The following is a 21,329-nucleotide window of genomic DNA, read 5'->3' as shown; positions in this document are numbered from 1 at the left end:
AAGCTTGATAAATTGGACCCAGTTTTAGAACTTAAAACATTTCTTTTCTATACCACACTTAATTTAGGAGGAAAAAAAGAAAATGTCAAGAAAGAAAACTTAGTTTCTTTGTTTGCTCTAGTCTTGTGGGTCTCCAGGGTACATGCCACGACTTGGCTTTCAGGGTGAGGTATTTTGGAAGCCTGTCCCTCAGATGCGATTTTAAAAGTTGGGGCACTAGATGTGGGATCCAAACTCTTCTTTGTTCCTAGAGAGAAGCTGGGAGTTTGGAGTTTACTCCGGACCATATGGCTCTATGCTGGGAGTGATTTTCATGGTGTTGCTTCTGAATGTATGCCTTAATAAATTTTCTGGAAACTAATCTCCTTTTCAATTATGAGACCTGACTCAGAACAGTATTAGTTAAGTTACTTCTGAGTGATATACAGGGGGAATGAATCCATTTATCAAAAATCCTGTAATTAGTTGTTGGAGATCTTTGGAAATATGACAGAGTGAAAGGCTTCCCCAGACCTCTCTCCTTGAAACAACAATAACCTGAAAATCTAAAACACAACAAAAAACACACAAACTGCACACCAGCATGTCTGAGCATGGGATCTGCACATAAGAGCTACCACAGGTAAAAACTCCGGGTGTCGGGCAGTGGACTGGGAGAAATAAAGAAGCTTCCTCTCGCAGCCACTGGAGTGACCTGTAGGAAGAGGGGGAGGGGAGAAGAAGTGGTGTGTTCCTTGAACAGCCCTGCCTGGAAAAGCTATGAGATACCTGGAGCCAGCGAACAGCAGGGCCCAGTTATTAGGGCAGAAGGCAGAGAAGCAGGATAGCAGAAAAACAACAGTTAATTTTTACCGGCTGTGGTTGCAAAACCAAGGCTGAGCCGCAGCCCCAACCCACAACACAGAGGTCCTCTCCCCGCAAACACTCTGAGACCGAACAGTGTGGAGCCCCAGGGGAATCTGAACAAATGCTACTGAAACTGTTGCTAACAATGACAGGGACTGAAATTGAGGGTAGTGAGCATGATTATATATCTACTAGAAAATAAAAAGGCATTTTTAAGGCTTTACATAAAGCAAGGATCCAAGAGACTTAGATGTCACCTACTGGAAACCAAAAGAAAAGCATCTTCTTTTTAGTAGGCTCAAGAGATACCTTTATATAATAAATCTTCTTTCTGGAAAAACAGCAAAATACACTTCCATTAATACCCAGGTGGAGAAATAGTTCATTAAACACCATGAACAACCAAGGTGACAAGGCATCTCAGAAAGAAAGAGAAAAATCTCCAGAAAATAAGCTTACAGACATAGAAATATGTGAATAAAATGACAGAGAATTCAGGACAGTACTTACGAAAAAATTCAGTAGGTTCCAAAATGATTTCATATCAACAATTTCAGGAACTGAAAAAAACACTTAGATGAGCAGAGCAAGGAGATTGAAACCCTCCAAAAGAACATAATAGAATATCTGGAGATGAAGAACACACTGCAAGAGATGAAAAAATGAAATAGCAAACTTGGGAAATAGAGTCGACCAAATGGAGGAAAAGATCAGTGATATCGAAGACAGAAATCTAGAATTAAATCAGAAGGAAGAAGAGAGAAACCAAAGAATGAAAAATAATGAAAGAGAAATACAAGAACTAGCTGATACCATCGGAAGAGGAAATATAAGAATAATGGGCATTATCGAAGGCCAGGAAAAGGAATATAGACTAGAAAGCATTTTCAGACAAATAGTTGAGGAATTCCCAAATCTAAGGAATGAGCTGGAGCATAAAATTCAAGAAGTCAACAAAACACTCAATTATATCAACCCATAAAAGCCTTCGCCAAGACACCTTGTATTAAAATTATTAAAAATCAACGACAAAGACAGAATTCTCAGGGGAGCCAGGGAAAAGAAGACGATAAGTTATAAAGAAAAACCATTAGATTATCCTTGGACTTCTCAGCGCAGACTTTACAAGCCAGAAATAAATGGAATCAAATATTTAAACTATTAAGTGAAAGGAACTACCAGAGTAAAATAATGTATCCAACTAAACTCTCCTTTAGATATGAAGGAGAAATTAAGACCTTTCCAGACATACAAAAATTGAGGGAATTCTCTACTACGAAGCTTGCACTACAGGAAATACTCAAAGAGGTCAGCTCACCTAAAACAAAATGACAAAATATACAGAATTAGGAGTAAAGTGACTATCAGGCAAATAGAAACAGAGGAGTGCAAACCTTACTAAGAATAGGGCATTATAAGCTTAAATAAGAAGAGAATTATTACAGCAAGATAGTAATGAACGATTAGCAAACATAGGGACAAATTGAAATAACAATGACTGAAAAAGGGAGGTTTCAAAGATCCAAATTTGCAAAGGAGAATGGAGATAAGGCACATGTAGAAAAAAATGGACAACTATATATACATATTTACATATTCATAATGGTAACCACACAGAGAAGATTCAGAACTGAAGTATATAACATAAAACTAGAAGAACCAGAGGGAAAACCTACAAAAGCCAACCAAATTAAAGGAAACAGAAACACAAGGACAAGGAAGCAATGAAATCAATGAGCTACCAGAAAGCAAAAGATAAAATGGCTATAAGAAGACCTCATATTTTAATAATTACTCTAATGTAAATGGACTGAACTCACCAATAGAAAGGCACAGAGTGGCAGAATGGATCAAAACACAAACTCCAGTCATATGCTGCCACCAGGAGACATAGCTCATGTCCAAGCACAAATATAGATGCTTGTGAAAGGGTGAAAAACGATATTCCAAGCAAATGGTATCTAGAGAAAAGTGGGAGTAGCAGTACTAATATCAGACAAAATAGACTTCGAAAAAAAAAAAAGATAAAGAATGACACTGAGGGACATTTCGTAATGATAAAGGGAATCATGCACCAAGAAAACATAACACTTATTGACATCTATGCTTCCTAAAATATGTCAAGCAATTACTAACAGAACTAAAGGGAGAAAGAGACCAAAACATTATCTTAGTAGGGGACCTAAACACCACATTTTCAGATATGGATAGATCATCCAAACAGAAAATCAATAAGGAAATAACATCCTTAAATGACACATTAGACCAACTGGACATAATTGACATTTACAGAGCCTTCCATCCTAAAACAGCTGCTTATACATCCTTCTCTAGTGCACATGGAATATTCTCAAGAATCTACCACATACTAGGACATAGAGATAGCCTCAACAAGTATAAGAGGGTTAAAATCATGCCAACCATATTCTCTGATCATAATGCTTCAAAACTAGAGATCAACTGCAAAAAGAAATCAGGAAAACAAAAAATACATGTATATTAAACAACATGCTACTGAAGAATAACTGAGTCAGAGAAGAAATAAAGAGAGATCAAGAGATACACAGAAATGAAAAATAATGATAGCACAAAATATCAAATCCTTTGAGACATGGCAAAAGCAGTCATAAGAGGAAAGTTCATATCATTAAAGGCCTATCTTCAAAAACATGAACAAGTTAAAATAAACAACGTAATGCTTCATCTTAAAAAAACTAGAAAAGAAAGAATAAGTGAAGCCTAACATCAGCAGAAGAAAAGAAATAATCAAAATTAGAGCAGAAAGAAATAAAATTGAAAATAAACAAAAAATAGAAAAAATAAATGCAACAAAGAGCTGGTTCTTTGAGAAAGTTAGTAAAATTGGCAAATCCCTGGCTACTCACTAAAGAAAAAAGAGAAAGGACACAAATAAACAAAATCAGGGATGAAGGAGAGGAAATTACTACTGATATTGCAGAAATACAAAGGATTATACAAGAATACTATGAAAAGCTGTATAAAACCAAGTATAATAACCTAGAAGAAATGGACCAGTACTTAAAAAAGTACAACCTTCCTAAAATGAATCAAGAAGAACTGGAAAATCTCAATAGACTGATCAGCAGAATAGAAATTCAAACAATCATCAAAAATCTACCAAAAAGTAAAAATCCTAGACCCGATGGCTTCACCAGTGAATTCTACCAACCAAAGAATATTTAATACCTATTCTCCTCAATCTGTTCCAAAAAATTGAAGAGGAGGCCATACTTCCCATCCCATTTTATGAGGCCAATATTACTCTGACACCAAAACCTGGTAAAAATAACACAAAAAGAGAAAATTACAGACCAATATCTCTCATAAACATAGTTGCAAAAAGCCTAAATACGATACTAGCGATCCAAATACAGCAACATATTAAAAAGATTATACACCATGATCAAGTACGCTTCATTGCAGAGGCACAGGGATGATTCAACATATGCAAATCGATTAGTGTGATACTCCACATAAACAAATTTAAAAAAATAAGAATCATATGATCAGATCAGTAGATGAAGAAAACGCCTTTGACAAGATACAGCATCCATTTATGATCAAAAATCTTAACGAAATGGGTATAGAAGGAAAGTACCTAAACATATTAAAGGCCATATATGACAAACTTTCTGACAACATTATACTTAGTGGTGAAAAATTAAAAACAAAAACCTTCTGTCTAAGATCAAGGCAAGGCTGTTCACTATAGCCACTCTTATTAAATATAACGTTGGAGGTCCTAGCGAGGGCAATCAGACAAGGAAAAGATATAAAAGGCAACCAAATAGGAAATGAAGAAGTCAAACTGTCACTATTTGCAGATGACTTAATTCTCTATATAGAAAACCCTAAAGAATGCACAAGAACACTACTAGATACAATAAGCAAATACAGTAAAGTCTCTGGATACAAAAATCCATAGCGTTCCTATACTCTAACAACAAAGTGTCAGAAAAAAAAAGTGGAGAAAATAATTCCTTTTGTATTTGCAACAAAAATAAAGTAAAATATCTAGGAATAAATTTAATGAAACATGTGAAGAATGTATATAATGAAAACTACAAGATCCTATTAAAAAAATAAAAGAAGATACAAAGAAATGGAAAGATTTCATATTCTTGGATTCAAAGAATCAACATAGTTAAAATGAACATATTATGTAAAGCATTATACAGATTTAATTCAATCCTCATCAAAATCCCATCGATATTTTTTAAAGAAATGGAACAAAAAAAATCATCACATTTGTGTGGAAGCACAAAAGTCCCCGAATTGCCAAAGCCATCCTGAGAAAAAAGAATGAGGTTGGAGGCATCACTCTATCCCTCTTCAAATTATACTGCAAAGTGACAGTAATCAAAATGGCATGGTATTGGCAGCAAGACAGACACGCAGACCAGTGGAACAGATTCAGAAGTAAATCCATATTTAAATGGGCAAATAATTTTCAATAAAAATTACAAAAACATACAGTGGAGAAAGAAAGCCTCTTCAATAAATGGTGCAGGGAAAACTGGAAAGCCACCTGCAAAAGAATGAAACTACACCGTTGTCTATCACCACACACCAAAATTAACACAAAATGGATTAAGGATCTGAATATAAGACCTGAAACAATAAAGCGCATAGAAGAAAACGTAAGAGCTAAACTCAAGGACCTTGGACTTAAAGAGGATTTTATGAATTTGACCTCAAAAGCAAGGGAAGTAAAAGCTAAAGTAAATGAATGTGGCTACATCAAACTAACAAGCTTCCACACAGCAAAAGAAACCATCAACAAGGTAAAGAGACAACCATCCGAATGGGAAAATATATTTGCAAGCAACACCTCCGATAAAGGCCTAATACCCAAAATATACAAAGAACTCACAACTCAATAACAACAAACAAACAAACAAAATGATCCAATGATAAGATGGCCAAAGAACCTGAGCAGACATTTCTCCATAGAGGACATACAAATGGCCATCAAATATTTGAAAAGATACTCAACATCGCTAACTATTAGGAAAATGCAAATCAAAACCACAATGAGATATCATCTCACACCTGTTAGAATAGTTATAATCAACAGGACAAGTAATGACAAATATTGTAGAGGATGCGGAGAAAAAGGAACCCTCATGCACTGCTGGTGGGACTGCAAATCGGTACAGCCACTATAGAAAACAGTATGTAGGTTCTTTAAAACACTAAGAATTGATCTACCATATGATCCAGCAATCCCTCTCCTGGGTTTTTACCTCAAAACTTGAAAACTCATATTTGAAAAGATATTTGTACACCAATGTTCATAGCAACATTATTCACAGTGGCCAGGACACGGAAACAACCAAAGTGTCCTACGATAGATGATTGCATAAAGAAGCTATGGTACATATATACAATAGAATATTACTCAGCCATAAGAAGAGATGAAATACTGCCATTTGCAATAACATGGATGGACTTCGAGATAATCATACTAAGTGCAATAAGCCTGACAGAAAAAATTGAAAATCACATGATATCACTTATATGTGAGATATAAACCTAAAAGCAACAAATGAGCAGGACAAACAAACAGAACCTCATGGACATGGAGTATAGACTAGTGGTTACCAGAGGGTAGAGGGTGGTGGAGGAGTGGGGAGGTATATGGGATAAAGAGAGTCAAATATAGAGCTTGGGGGAGGGTGAAGTGGGTAAAGAGGATCAAATATGTGGTAGCTGAAGGAAACTGGACTTTGGGTGGTAAACACACAATAAAATATACAGATATCAAATGATAATGTACACTGAAAATTATATAATTGTGTTAACTAATGTCTCCCCAATAAACTCATTAAAAAATAAAGAAAGAAAGAAAACTTGTCAGAGAGATAGTCAAAATAGTAATTCTCTTAGTAGATCCTGAGGTCAGATCAAGTCTGACCAGTGGTCTGGTATCTACTTTGTAAAAAGAACTTTGTTTAGGCCAAATTAAGGACAGTCTCCTTTATCAGCTGTATCTCCATTTCTAAGCTTTTAGATTGAGACTCAATATTAAGATAAGAAATTTCATTATATACCTTAGGATATATGGAAAATAAATGCAAACATTGGAGGCATAATTTAATAGCCGAAAGAGCAGTGCTAGCTCTTTTGTTACCTAGCTTTGTGACCAGAAATAAGAAAATTCCTCATCCTCCAAGGATCATCTGTAATACGAGGGGTGTACTTAATTATTTCAAGTCATTTACATCTCTTAAATTTTAATTGTAGAAATGTTTATCATAAAGATTATAAACAACAGATTCTTTGTAATTATCCAAAGAATGCAATTAGTCAAGCCTTTCTATTTATCAAACTTAATATTTCTTGAAACGAAATACTCAGCTCTTACCCAACTCCTGGAATCAGGTTGAGGGCTCTGAGAACCACTATTTAAAAACAATTGCCCTGGGGAATCAATCATACAGTCTCTTTCTAGGCCATTCATTTTCTCATTTTCACTTTCATATCCTTCAAAGACCAGTTAGAATGTCACACCTTACACTTGAATTCCTTCCTAATTTTCTTATTCAGAAGAAATTCCCTCTTTATCTTCTCATGGTACTTTGCTCCTCTCATTGCTTTTATCACATTACATCTGAGTATAGTCATTTATATATTAATTGATTTTTTTATTAATTGATTTTTTAAAGTTTTCCTCTTCTATATCATAAGCATTTGAAAGCCAGTGATTTTTGTCTTTTCTTCCCATATTGACAACATATTGTCTTTTATATTGTTGGAATATTATACATTGTGGATGAAAATTCAATTTAGTTAAGAATCATATTCAATAATTACTCTAATCTCTCATGGAGTGACTTAGTAATACTTACTAGCCACACTGCTTATTTCATTTACATACTGAAACTTCATGAAATCTATATTATTTGCTAGTCACTTCAAGTATACTACTGAAATTCTGTGTAACCAAAGTTGAAAATAACCACATTAGATCATAATGTAATGATCAGCCCTTAGGTCACTACACAAATTACATAAGACATTCAATACGTTTTCCTCCTATGATACTTCACAACCCACTTGATAGAATATCATGACTGCATTGACTGATTTTCTTTACATGGTTGGATGTAGTACATATCTTGTAAATATTACCTTAGTGACTCTCCAGTACTTAATTTTCCTTTGATCTGAATGTCTTATTTACCATTTCTACTTGAACTGCAAACATTCGGGAAAAAACATGGCCATAAACAGTAATCAAACCATAAATGCTGTTAACTGATATCTCCCTTGTTAATATCTACCTGCTTTTATCCCTTCTTGGAAGGCATTAAATAAATCAAAAAAAGTTACAACCATAAAAATCAAAAAAAGAGAAATCAAAGCCAGTCTTTAATCTCCAACAAGTAAAAGAACATAACCAGTCAAATCCTGAGGTAGGATACCCATAAAAGGATCAAAGACATACTAGTCTGTGGATTATAATAAATTTTCAGATCTAAAATTCTTGATATGAATTTCCATTTGCAAATGATCACTTGTGAAACTGTAGCATATTATTTTCCAGTGAGCAGGGATTTCATTTATCCAGACTTTTTTCCTACATTTATTGAAGTATAATTAACAAATAAAATTGTATCTATTTAAGGTATAAACTTGATGACTTGATATATATTGTGAAATGATCACAATAATCAAGTGAATTAACATATACATAATCTCACATAGTTAATATTTTGTGTTTTCTTCTTTTTTCATGGTGAGAACACAAGTTCTTAGGAAATTTTAAGTATACAATACCGTATTGTTAACCATAGTCACATTGTTGTTCATTATATCCCCAAAACTTATTCATCTTGCATAAGTGAAACTTTGTATACCTTGATCAATATCTTCCCATTCCCCCTGACCCAGCTTCGAGCCTCTGGCAAGCACCATTTTACTTTCTGCTTGTATGAGTTAGACTATTTTAGAATCCACATATGGGTGAGATAATGCAGTATTTTTTTTTTTCTGTATTTGGCTTCTTTCACTTAGCATAATGTCATTCAGGTTCATCCATGTTATTGTAAATGGAAGGATTTGTTTTAGGCTGGATAGGATATATATATATATATATATATATGATCACACTTCAGGTATCAGGTGATGTCTCAGGATTTTTATTTGCATTTTTGTAATGATTAGTGAGGCAGAGCACTATTTCATATACCTGTTGGTCATTCATCTGTCTTAACTTCAGAAGTGGCTATTCAGTGCCATTGTCAATTTTTTAACTGTATTATTTTTTTCCTGGGCTATTGAATTGTTCGAGTTCAATTGTTAAATGTTTTGGATTTTAACATTTCATCAGATATATTGTTCGAAATTTTTTCTCTTATTTCACAGGTTGTTTGTTCACACTGCTGATTGTTTCCTTTGTTGTTTAGGTTTATGATATTCCACTTATCTATTTTTGCTTTTGTTGCTTGTGCTTTTGCTGTTACATCCAAAAAATCATTGCCCATATCAATGTCAAGAAGTCTTTTTTTCTATATGTTCTTCTAGTATTACTTTTCCAGGTCTTACATTTCAGTCTTTATCCATTTTGACTTGATATTTTTGTATATGGTGTGAGACAAGGGCTCAATTTTGTTCTTTTTTATGTGAACATCTTATTTTCACAACACCATTTATTAGAGACCATTTTTTACCCATTATGTATTCTTGGCACCTCTATCAAGGATCAGTTGACTGTAAACGAGTGAATTTATTTCTGGATTCTTAATTCTGTTCTATAGTCCTATGTATATGTTTTTAATGCCAGTAACATACTGTTTTGATCATTGCAGCTTAGTAATATATTTTGAAATCAGGCAGTATGGTGCCCCCAGCTTTCTTCTTTCTCAAGAATGTTTTGGCCATTCAGGGCTTTTTGTGGCTCCACAAAAATTTTAAGATTTGTTTATTCTATTTCTATGAAAGAGGCCATTGGAATTTTTATGATAATTGCAATTGAATATGTAGATCACATTGGGTAGTACGCACATTTTAACAATATTAATTCTTCCAATCCATAAACATGGAATATTTTTCTATTTATTTGTGTCTTCTTTAATTTCCTTCACAAATATTTTATAATTTTCAGTGTACCAGTCTTTCACCTCTTTAATTAAGTTTATTCCTAAGTATTTAATCATTTTTGTTGCTATTGTAAATGGAATTATATCTTTAATTTTCTTTTGGGGGGGATAGTTCATTGTGTGTATATGGAAACACTACTGATATTGTATACTGCAACTTTACTGAATTCATTTATTAATTCTAAGATTTTTTGTTGAACTTTAGAGTTTTCTACATATATGACCATGTCATCTGCAAATAGAGATCATTTTATTTCTTTCTTTCTGATTTAGATGCCTTTTATTTCTTTCTCGTAATTACATAATTGCTCTGGCTAGGACTTCCAGTACTATGTTGAACAGATTTGTTGAGAATGAGCGTCCTTGCCTTCTACCAGAACACAGATGGAAAGTTTCATGTTTTTCCCTATTGATTATAATGTTAGTTGTGGGATTTTCATATATGGCCTTTATGTTGTGAGTTATGTTTTTTCTATAACTATTTTATTGAGAGTTTTACTCATGAATGGATGCTGAACCTTGTCAAATGTTTTTTGTTGTTGTTGTTTTGTTTTGTTTTGTTTTGCTTTTTTCTGTATCTATTAAGATAATCACGTGGCGTTTTTCTTTCGTTTTGTTAAATTTTTGTATCACATTGATTTATATATGGTAAACCAACCTTACATCCTAGAGATAAATCCCTCTTGGTCATGGAATATGATCCTCTCAATGTGCTGCTAGATATGGTTTCTAGTATTTTATTGAGAATTTTTTTCTTTTTTCCAGCTTTATTGAAATGTAATAATTAGTTGTTCATATTTACAGTGTAGCTTCAATGAGTTTTTTCGATTATAATTGACATACAATAATATATTAATTTTGTTTGTACAGTATAGTGATCTATATAACTCACAAAGTGATCACCCACTAAATCTAGTACTCCCTTTCCCTCTTACATATTTTTTACAAAATTGTTGACTACTTTCCTTATGCTATAATTTAGATCTCCATAACTATTTTGCAACTATCCATTTGTACTTCTTAATCCCTTTTCCCTTTATCACCAGCCCTCAAATCCCCTCCCATCTAGTAGCCCTCAAAATATTCTCTGTATCTATGAGTTTATTCCAGGTTTTGTAGTTGTTTATTTTGCTCTTTAGATTCCACATGTATGTGAAATCTGTGATATTTGTCTTTCTCTATCTGACTTATATCATTGAGCACAATACCCTCTAGGTTCATAAATGAAATATGTTTTTCCATACTATTTCTTTTAGTCTGCATTTGTCTTTTAATCTGAAGTGTCCCTTGTAGGCAGCATATGTAGGGATATTTTATTCTCGTCCATTCAGCCACTCTATCTTTTGGTTGGAGCACTTCATTCTTTTCCATTTGAGGTAATTGTTGATAGGAATGCAGTTATTACCATTCTTTATTCGTGTTTTTGATACATGTTTTTTTCTTCTTAAAGAAGCTCTTCCGACATTTTCTGTAATACTGGCATGGTATAGACCAATTTCTTTAGCTTATTTTTGTCTGGGAAGTTTTCTATCTGTCTTTCAACTCTAAATGATAACTTTGCTGGATAAAGTAATCTTGGTTGTAGGTCCTGGGTTTTCATCATGTTGAATATTTTGTGTCAAACTCTTCTGCCCTGCAAAGTTCCTTTTGAGAAATCAGCTGCCAGTATTATAGGTGCTCCTTTGTAGGTAACTAACCAATTTTCTCTTGCTGTGTTTAAGATTCTCTCTTTATATTTAAACTTCAGCATTTTAATTATGATGTGTCTTGGTGTGGGCCTCTTTAGGTTCATGTTTAGGGGGACTCTTTGAGCTTCCTGAGATTGTATGTCTATTTCCTTCACCAGATTAGAGAAGTTTTCCATCATTATTTCTTCAAATAGCTTTTCAACTTCTTGTTCTCCCTTTTCTCCTTTGGGTAACCCTATAACACATGTTTTACATTTAATTGTGTCCCATAGGCTCCTTAAATTATTATTATAGTTTTGGCTTCTTTTTTCTTGCTTTTCTGATTGGGTGTCTTTGGCTTCCACTTCCTCTATATCGGTGGTTCAATCCACTGCTTCATTCACTCTGTCAATTCCCTCTATTATACTCTTCATCTCAGATAATGTGTTCTTCACTTCTGACTGGTTTCCTTTTATGATTACCATTTCCATTTTCATTTCCATTTTTATGTTTTTAATCTCTTTGTTACAGTTCTCACTGAGTTCATCTATTCTTCCCCTAAGTTCATTGAGCATATTTATAACAAGTGTTTTGAACTCTGCATCTGTTAGATTGCTTGACTCCATTTTTCCTAATCTCTATTCTGTTCTCTCACATGGTTTCTGCTTCTTTGTCTTCCCATTTTAGCTGCCTTTTCGTGTCTGTGTCTATGTACTAAGCAAAGCTCTTAACTCTCCAGGTCTTATTCGTGAGGATTTGTGTAATTGATATCCAGTGGCGCAATCCTAAGAGAGGTTCAGCTACAGGCCCAGTTTAGCCCCAGACTGTGCCCCTCCAGGGCCATCTGTTAAGACTCAGCAAGCAATTCACAAATGTTATGCTTATAGTTGCCTCAAGAAACCACACCAGAAACCAAGGCCAGCTGCCACCAGTGTGGGTCTTGGAGTTGCTTAGCAAGTGGCACAGGATTTGCCGAGGACACAACTGCATGTGGCTTGGGTAGGGCCATGAGGTGGAGGAGGTGGAGTTTCAGGGAATCCTCTGGGTGGTGCAACCTCTGTTATACAGTTCGATGATGTCTCAGCTATGGCAGCAATAAGTCTGCATACTGGGAGGGCCCAACAGAGGAACAATAGATACTGCCAGCACTTCTGCCTGGGAGAAAGCCTGGCCTGAGGCCTTCGCTTTGACAACTCAATGTCTCACTGTAAGTCCCTGGTGACCCCTCGAGCAGCCGACCTGGTACTGGTGCTCAGATTGAGCAGGTCCATCACCATGAACATCTGGTCACAGACATGATCCCTTTAAGAGGAACATCTGCAGATGCCAGCTGCTGCAGCTTCTGTCCTACTCAGCCTCTAGGGACCAGACAGCCTCATATCTTCGCCCACTCCTACTTCCTACTGCTGCAGGGTGTTTTCTTATTTCTCTCCCTAGTTGTAGGACTTCTGTTGATCCAGATTGCAGGAGACTCTGCTGGCTTTTTGCTCCGTGTTTCCATCACAACTTTGATGTGGTCACAAGAACAGATGAACAAAGCCTCTATCATCTACAGCATTTTTCCTGGTCAACCACATCTAGAGAATTTATGGGTCCATATTCATCAGATATATTGGCCTTTAATTTTATTTTTTTCTTGTAGTATCCTTATCTGGCTTTAATAGTGTAATGATGGGCTTGTAAAATGTGTTTGGGAATTTTCCCACCTCTTCAATTTTAGGAAGAGAAAAGTTTGAGAACGTTTATAGTTAAGTTTTCTTAAATGTTTGGTAGAATTCACCAGAAAAACCATTTGGACCTGGGCTATGTTTTTTGTTGAGAAGTGTTTTAATTACTTATATTCATTTTCTTCTTCTTCTTTGATTACTTATTTTTATTTTATTTGATTACTTGTAATTATCCTTACTAGTGATTGATCTATTCATGCTTTCTATTTCCTCTTGTTTCAGTTTTGGTACTTTGTGTATTTCTAGAAATTCATTCATGTCTTCTAGGTTATATAGTTTATTATTATATTTAATCATTCCTTGTAATCCATTATATTTCTGAGGCATTGGTAATGCCTCTTCTTTCATATTTGATTTTGCATAGTTGTGTCTTCTCTCATTTCTCCCCTCACTGTAGAAGAGAGTTTGTTGATTTTGTTTATCTTTTCAAAAATCCAGCTCTTAGTTTTGTTGATTTTTTTTTGTATTTTTTGTTCTCCAATTGATTTATTTCTGGTATAATCTTTATTATTTATATTATTCTGCTAACAATGGGCTTAGTTTCTTATTTTTCTAGTTTGTTGATGTATAAAATTATTTATTTGAGGGATTTCTTTTTTGTTTTTAATTTAGGCATTTATCACTATAACCTTCCATCCTAGTACTATTTTTTCTATATCCAATAGTTTTAGTATATCTTGTTTTCATTTTCACTTATCTCAAGATACTATTTAAACTCCCTTTTGATTTCTTCTTTGACTCAATGGTTGTTCAAGAGATAATTAATTTTTTACATATTTATAATTTTTTTTCATATTCTTGCTGGTATTGATTTCTAGTTTCAATCCACTGTGGTCAGAAAAAATACTTGATATGATTTCTACTTCAGTAACTTTGTTAAGATTTGCTTTGTTACCTGATATGGGCTCTATCCAGGAGAATGTGCTTGTGTATTCTTCTGTGGTTGAGTAGAAAGTTTTATATATGTCTGTTAAGGCCATTTTGTCTATAGTGATGTTCAAGTCAGCTTTTCCTTGATTGTCTGTCTTGATGGTCTGTGTATTATTGTAAGAGGGGTATTGAAGTCTCCTACCATTATTTTATTGCTGTTAATTTCTGTCTCCTGATCTGTCAGTATTTGCTTTATGTATTTAGACACTATGATGTTGGGTACACTTATATTTATAAATGTTGTATCTTCCTATCAAATTGATCCTTTTATCATTATATGATGACCTTCTTTGTTTCTAGAAACAGTTTAAGAGTTAAAGTTTATTTTGTCTGATATCATTATAACCACCCTTGCTTGTTGTCATTTTCACTGCATCTTTTCTCATTCTTTCATTTTCAACCTATTTATTTATTTAAATCTGAATTGAGTCATTTGTAGACAGCATATTGCTGGATCTCATTGTTTTTTCTCCATTTAGTTACTTTTAATTCATGAGTTTAGCCCATTTACATGTAAAGTACTTAATGATAGTTAAGGACTTACTGTCACCATTTTTTTGTTTTCTGTTTTAAAGTTGCTTTGTTCATCTCTTCTCTTGCTGTCTTCCTTTATTATTGATTTGTTGCAGTAGTAGTTTGCTTTCATTCTTTTCTCTCTTTTTTTTTGTATTTATTATAGGTTTTTACTTTCTGTTTAACTCAAGGCTTGTATAAAATATGTACTTAAAATCTTAATTTTAAGTTGATAACTTCTACTGCATACAAAAACTCTACACTTTTACTTTCTCTCAAAATTTGTGCTTTTGCATTCAGAGTTTTCTTCCTTTTGCATTGTGTATCTATTAACATTATTTTATGTTTTAATGTTTATATTAAGGTTAAAAGTAATGTTCATACCACTATTACAGTGTTACATGAATTTGTATTTGTCTATATATTTACCTTTACCAGTGAGACTTATGTATACATATGATTTTACATTATTGATTAGCATGTTTCCATTTCAATTTAAAAAAATCTCTTAAGCATTTCTTGTAAGGAAGTTCTAATGGTGATGAAATCTCCATTTTTGTTTGTCTCTCTATTTTTAAAATATAATTTTGCTGTTATATTATTCTTTGTTGGCAGTTTGTTTCTTTCAGTACTTTAAATATACATTCTACTCCTGTTCTGCAAAGCTTCTGCTGAGAAATCTGCTAATAGTCTTTTGGTGGTTTCTTCATGTGTAATAAATCACTTTTCCCTTGCTTCTTTCAAAATTCTCTCTCTGTCTTTGACAATTTGATTATACAGTCATGTGCCATATAATGACATTTCAGTCAAAGATGGACTATATATATATATTACTGTGGTCTCACAAGCTATAACAGAGTTGAAAAATTCCTATCACTCAGCGACATCATAGCTTTCATAATGCCTTAACACAATGCATTACAATATGTTAATGTCCCGGGCCTTCACTTTTATTCACCACTGACTCAATGATCCACTTAAAGCATCTTCTAGTATTGTTAACTTTGTTTCATGTTAAGTATCCTAAACAGGTGTACCATTTTTTTTATCTTTTAATCTTTATTTTTACTTATAGATACAGTAAACATATCTATGTTTAGATATGTTTAGACACACAAATACTTACCATTGTGTTACAAATGCCTACAGCATTCAGTAAAGTAACATACTATACAGATTTATAGCCTAGGAGCAATAGGTTATACCATATAGTCTAGGTGTGTAGTAGGCTATCCCATTTAGGTTTCTGTAAGTGCACTCTGTGTTATTCACATAACAAAAAATTTACCTAAAGATGCATTTCCCAGAATGTATCTCTGTCATTAAACAACACATAACTGTAATGTATCTCAGTGTAGTCTTCTTTGGATTGATCCTATTTAGAGATTTTTAAATTTCATTAATTTGGATGTCAATTTCCCTCTCTAGATTTGGAAAAATTTCAGCCATTATTTCTTTAAATGAACTTTCTTCCCCTTTCTCTTTTCTCCTTTTGGGACTCCGAAAATTCATGTAGTTTCCTTGCTGGTATATCATAAATCCTATAGGTATTCTTTCTGCTTTTTCATTATTTTTCTTCTTTCTCCTCTTACTGGAATATTTCAAATGACATTTGTTCCAGCTTATTGATTCTTCTTTCTAATTGAGTTATTATTGAAGTTCTCTACTGTATTTTTCACTTGTTTCATTATATGTTTCAGCTCTAGAATTTTTTCTTGGTTCTTTTTCATGCTTTCTATTTATTAAACTTCTCATTTTGTTCATTTATTATTTTCCTAATTTCATTGATTTATTTAATTGTGTTTTTTATAGTTTGCTCAGATTCCTTAAAACAATTTTTTTTCAATTCTTTGTCAGATACTTCATAGATTTCTATTTATTTGAAGTTAGTTACTAGAAAGTTATGTGTTATTTTGGTGGTGATATTTTTCTTATTTCTCCATGTTCCACACAGCCTTGCATTGCTGTCTTCACATCTGAAGCAGCAGGCACCTTTTTCAGGCTTTATAGACTCACTTAAGTGGGGAAAGGTCTTTACCTCGGATGGATGCAAGTACATTGGCTAGATGGGGTGCAATGGCTTTGGTTCTAGGGATTACAGTGGTAGCTCCATATCTAGGGATGGAAGGGGAATGTCAGTGTTGACTTTGTACAGGTCTATCAGCTGAAGTCACCACTGGCAAACACTGTGAGAGTATTTTTCAGGCAATGTTGGTATGCATGGTGGTAGTGGAGGCTGCTGGAGTCCTCAGGGGCGAAGGCTACTGAGGACTATCTGCCCTCCTCTTTCCCCACAGGGTGAAGGTATAGTCTAGTGTATCCTTCTGGGTAGCAGGATCTGGTATACAGGTGTGCTCATGGCAGCAGTGTTCATTTATATACTTTGAGAAGCCTCAAGAACTTATCATTTGTTTATCATCATCATCTGCTTACCTTCGTGACATCAAGAAAAGGACAAATTCCAACTTCTGCATGGTCAAGCATAGTTTGTACTCCAATTCAATTTCTTTAGCATCAAGTATAACATCATACACTTTTGGAAACCTAATACTTTCCTTTATCACAATGATAGACATCTGGAGTTAAGCCAGATTATATCTAGCTAGGAAAATTAACTATATGCTAAGTTAAAAATTAGGTCACTAGTATATCTCTCAAAATGTTTTATGTTATCTAATTATAAAGAAACAACATAAAAATTTTGTATAAAGGCTTTTTCAGAAACTGATATACCTGAGAAAAACATGACAAAGTTACTGCTTGAGCTCGCACTAATATTTATTGGTACAAAAATATTTTTAATTACAAGAGGCTTCCTCTCAAATGTTGGTCACTTTCAAGACACCATAATATTAGAAAGTCAGTATGAGTTAAGAGGTGTTAAGACTAGGAAACTAATCATTGGTTTATCACTGTATCTGCATCATGAAAAAACAACTTTTACTTAAGGGGGTTGATAAAATAAAATTCCTGGTATGAAACATCATTAAAGTGGAGGAAGACTGTGAAAAGGGCAAACACTTTGGACTTAACTAGACATAGCCTAAAACTTAGCTCCGCCAGTTATCAGATTTCTGACTATGGGAAAAGCTAAACCACTCTGTGCCTCTGTTTCCTGATCTGCAAAATGGGAATACTGAAAATGCCTTTTTTTTTTTTTGGTGGGGGGATTTGGTAAGAATTAAATGAATTAACATGGGTGATAAAAAAGATGAATAAGTTCTGGGATTTAATGCACAGTATTGTGATTATAGTTAACAATAATGTATTATATACTTGAAAGTTGCTAAGAGACTGGATCTTAAATGTTCTCACCACAAAAAAAAAATGATAATTATGTGATGTGATGAAGATGTTAGCTAACACTGTGGTAGTAATAATATTGTAATATATAAGTGTATCAAATAAGCATATTATACACCTTAAACTTACACAATGTTATATATCAATAATATTTAAATAAAAAATTAAACGAAAGAAAAAAACATGGGAGATACTTAGTACATAGTAACTGATAATTCTTTCCTATTGCTGTTATTCTTTTGCTTAGTGTCAATTTTAGTCTTATCTGTGCATTACTTCTACTTACCATGAATCCATTAAAAGTATGCATTTTCCCATTATTCTCCACAGTAAGCACTGGTTGAAGACTAATTCTCATTCTATAATTTGCTGTAAACATGATGAGGAGAGCTACACTGTATTAAAGTCAGTAGTTTGTCATACTGACTTGATTTAATAATTTCCCTCTTTAAGTCCTCCTTGCTTTTCTCTTCAAAATAAAGCCCCACAATGCTTGTATTTCTAGGAGCCTAAAAGAAGATAAGGCTGCTACCAACCTGCTATCACATAATATTAAATTTACCTGCAGAGCTATATTGGAAATGTATTGTACCTAAGACCATTTTTGATTGACCTTATTATTTCTCACTGAAATTAAATTGTATGTATGTATTTGTTTATTTGTCCTTCCATACATGTTGATAGTTATAATCCCACTTAATTCCAAAAGAGATGTGAGGAGTGGTCTTATGATCAAAGCTGAGGTATAATTATCACAGGATAAAGGAGAAAAAAAAAACAAGTAGTAAGAAGTGAGGAGACATTCCAATCCAATACAGGCACCTTTCTCTTATATCCTTTTCTTCCATCTTTCTCCTTGCTTACTCTTTGTTCTACTTTTCATTAGCCCCTGCCAATAAGACGTTGATTCTGCCAGCACCTTCACTTAGTTAGGGAGGTGGAACTCCAGCTAGAGGGACTCAATCCCAGTCAAGATGATTCAGAACTGCCATTCAGTTGGTAAATTATTTAGCGAAATTTGAAATAAGAAGCCTGGGGTGAAACTGAAGTGAGCAGACTATAGCAAGCAGGAGGTGCAATAGATAGCATTATGAAAATTAGTATTTAATCCTTTTACAAAAAAAAATGTAGATAATTCAATGTTTCCTCAAGTGGGATTCTGATTTTTAATGGTTTTCTAGTTTCAATGTACAAGTTGGAGGTAGGGTTAAGCATACTTCAGTAGTAACTGCTTACAATCAATGTATACATATTATTCTCTCCTTTCCCCTCAGCTCTCCTCTCTCCTGTCCCCAAATAAATCAATGAGTCACCAGCCTTAGATTCCTGAAGACACTTACCTGTGTTAGAATTAAAGTCATCAGGCTCTGATTCAGTCCCATTTTGGCTTCCATTTCCCTGAAGAGTGTTCATAGCAATAAGCTTCATCTTCTGCAGCTTCATTGCCTCAGCCATTGCTGCAGCTGTTATACCTAAAACCAGAATCATCCATTTTAAAATGAGGACCACTTAATGTAATTGAAAGCTGGATACCAGGCCTATTTTGCATAGCATAAACCAAAAGTAAGCCCAAATATAACTTATAAATAATATTCTTTAACGAACTAATTTTCAACTTCTGTAATCACTTCATCTTACAATGGACTGTTTGAAAATCTAAAAATTCATTAAACATGGGTCAGATCCCCAATACAAAATACAGAGAAAATAAAGAGAGAAATGTGAAAATTGAGAAATTTCCAAACTCTTGCTAATGTGTTCTTGTATCTAAGAGTTCTGGACAATCGTTTTAGACAAAACTCACCGTGAACTCAATTCCACCTAAAACAACATTGTCAGAGGAAACACTCTGAAATGCTAGCAGGAACTACTTCCTAGGGAATATTTTTGTTGGCATTTCTGCTGAAGAATGGGCTCTCTTGCCTGTGAAAGTCAACTTAGAAGGGAGGGGGAGAAGGGTGGAAAGAAAAAGACTAGTAGTCTTTCTACTAGTTTACCCTCCTCATACATATACACTGAGGGACCAAATAAATAAAAACATGGCATGCTGGCCCCTGTAGTATAATTAAATTGTTTTGTATTAATATATGGTGATTATTTTTTTAATTCTATATAATGGTACAAAGAAGTAGGAATAAAACCGCAAAAGAAAAATCATGAATCTTTTGTTTGAAATTCTTTTTCTTAGGAAGTGTATATAAGGCACTACCATAAAAATATATGAGGACATGGGTACTAAAAATAGAACAACCTATATTCCAACAATGCCCACTAAAAAGTCTAGTGAACTTATTTATTTTTAGATAATGTTAAAATTCCTAAAAATCTACTGGTGCTCTGGTACCATGAACCAAAAAAAAATAAAAAATAAAAAATCTAGCAGATTTAAAATAATATTTTAAAATTCGGTGAAATCTATTCTCCTAGGCACATGTAAATTGAGGAAAAAAAAGGCATACATTGGTTGTTGCAAAAAAAAAACATAACTGCTATTATTAGAAGAATCTGATTTTAAGATGTAAGCTGGATCTTTTTCAAAGGTATACAGGGAAATAAGTACAGCCTAGAATATCTAACTATGCATCCTTGGGAGAAACATTAAGGTTTTATTTTGCCTCTCTATATTCTTCATAATGCACAGAATACTCAAAATAAAGCAAACTTTTCACATAAGTTTGCAAAGAAAAGATCTGAAAGAAAATTGTTTTAAGTCTCTGAATTGCTGATATACATTTGTACATTTTCTAGATGGTCTCAGAGATTTTCTAGCCATAGGTAGCTTTACTGAATTTCACTCCTTTAAATGGGAAGAAAAAAAAATGATGGCAATGATTTAAACAAAGGGACTCTACTTAGGACTGCCAGGACTCAGTGTCTCACAACCAAAAACGTATTGAGATAAGTTTCCATAATTTATATCAGTTCCTCTGACTAGCAGTTCAAAACTGGATCCAGAATATGATAATTATTGAATTAATAGTGTTTCAATACTGGAAGTATAAATAGTAAGTATTTAGAACAAAATATGGAGTCTTACTTTACGAAAAATAAAAGTCAACAAAATACCTTATAGACAAGAAATTCCAAATAAAATGTGTATCTCATACACTGACGCTAAGAGAGTGAATAAACAAGAGTTGTTTCATATATTTATTTTTTTATGGTGACATTGGTTATGAAATTCAATAAGTTTCAGCTATAAATTTAACAACAAAGCA

General features: G+C 33.6%; 1 protein-coding gene across 1 annotated transcript in view; it reads right to left on the bottom strand.

Moving 5' to 3' along the window:
- The window catches only part of DACH2 (dachshund family transcription factor 2), a 687,399-nt gene that overhangs the window by 235,815 nt on the left and 430,255 nt on the right, over positions 1-21,329 (bottom strand). Inside the window, exon 4 of the mRNA XM_011361163.1 lies at positions 19,452-19,583. Within this exon, the coding sequence (XP_011359465.1) occupies positions 19,452-19,583 (132 nt within the window). The remainder of the gene's footprint in view (positions 1-19,451; positions 19,584-21,329) is intronic.

The sequence above is a fragment of the Pteropus vampyrus genome, unplaced genomic scaffold (genome assembly GCF_000151845.1).
Source record: "Pteropus vampyrus isolate Shadow unplaced genomic scaffold, Pvam_2.0 Scaffold63, whole genome shotgun sequence".
In the NCBI taxonomy this organism is placed as follows: domain Eukaryota; kingdom Metazoa; phylum Chordata; class Mammalia; order Chiroptera; family Pteropodidae; genus Pteropus; species Pteropus vampyrus.
The sequence above is the reverse complement of the archived record's forward strand: the minus strand, read 5'-3'. Positions and strand labels throughout refer to the sequence as shown.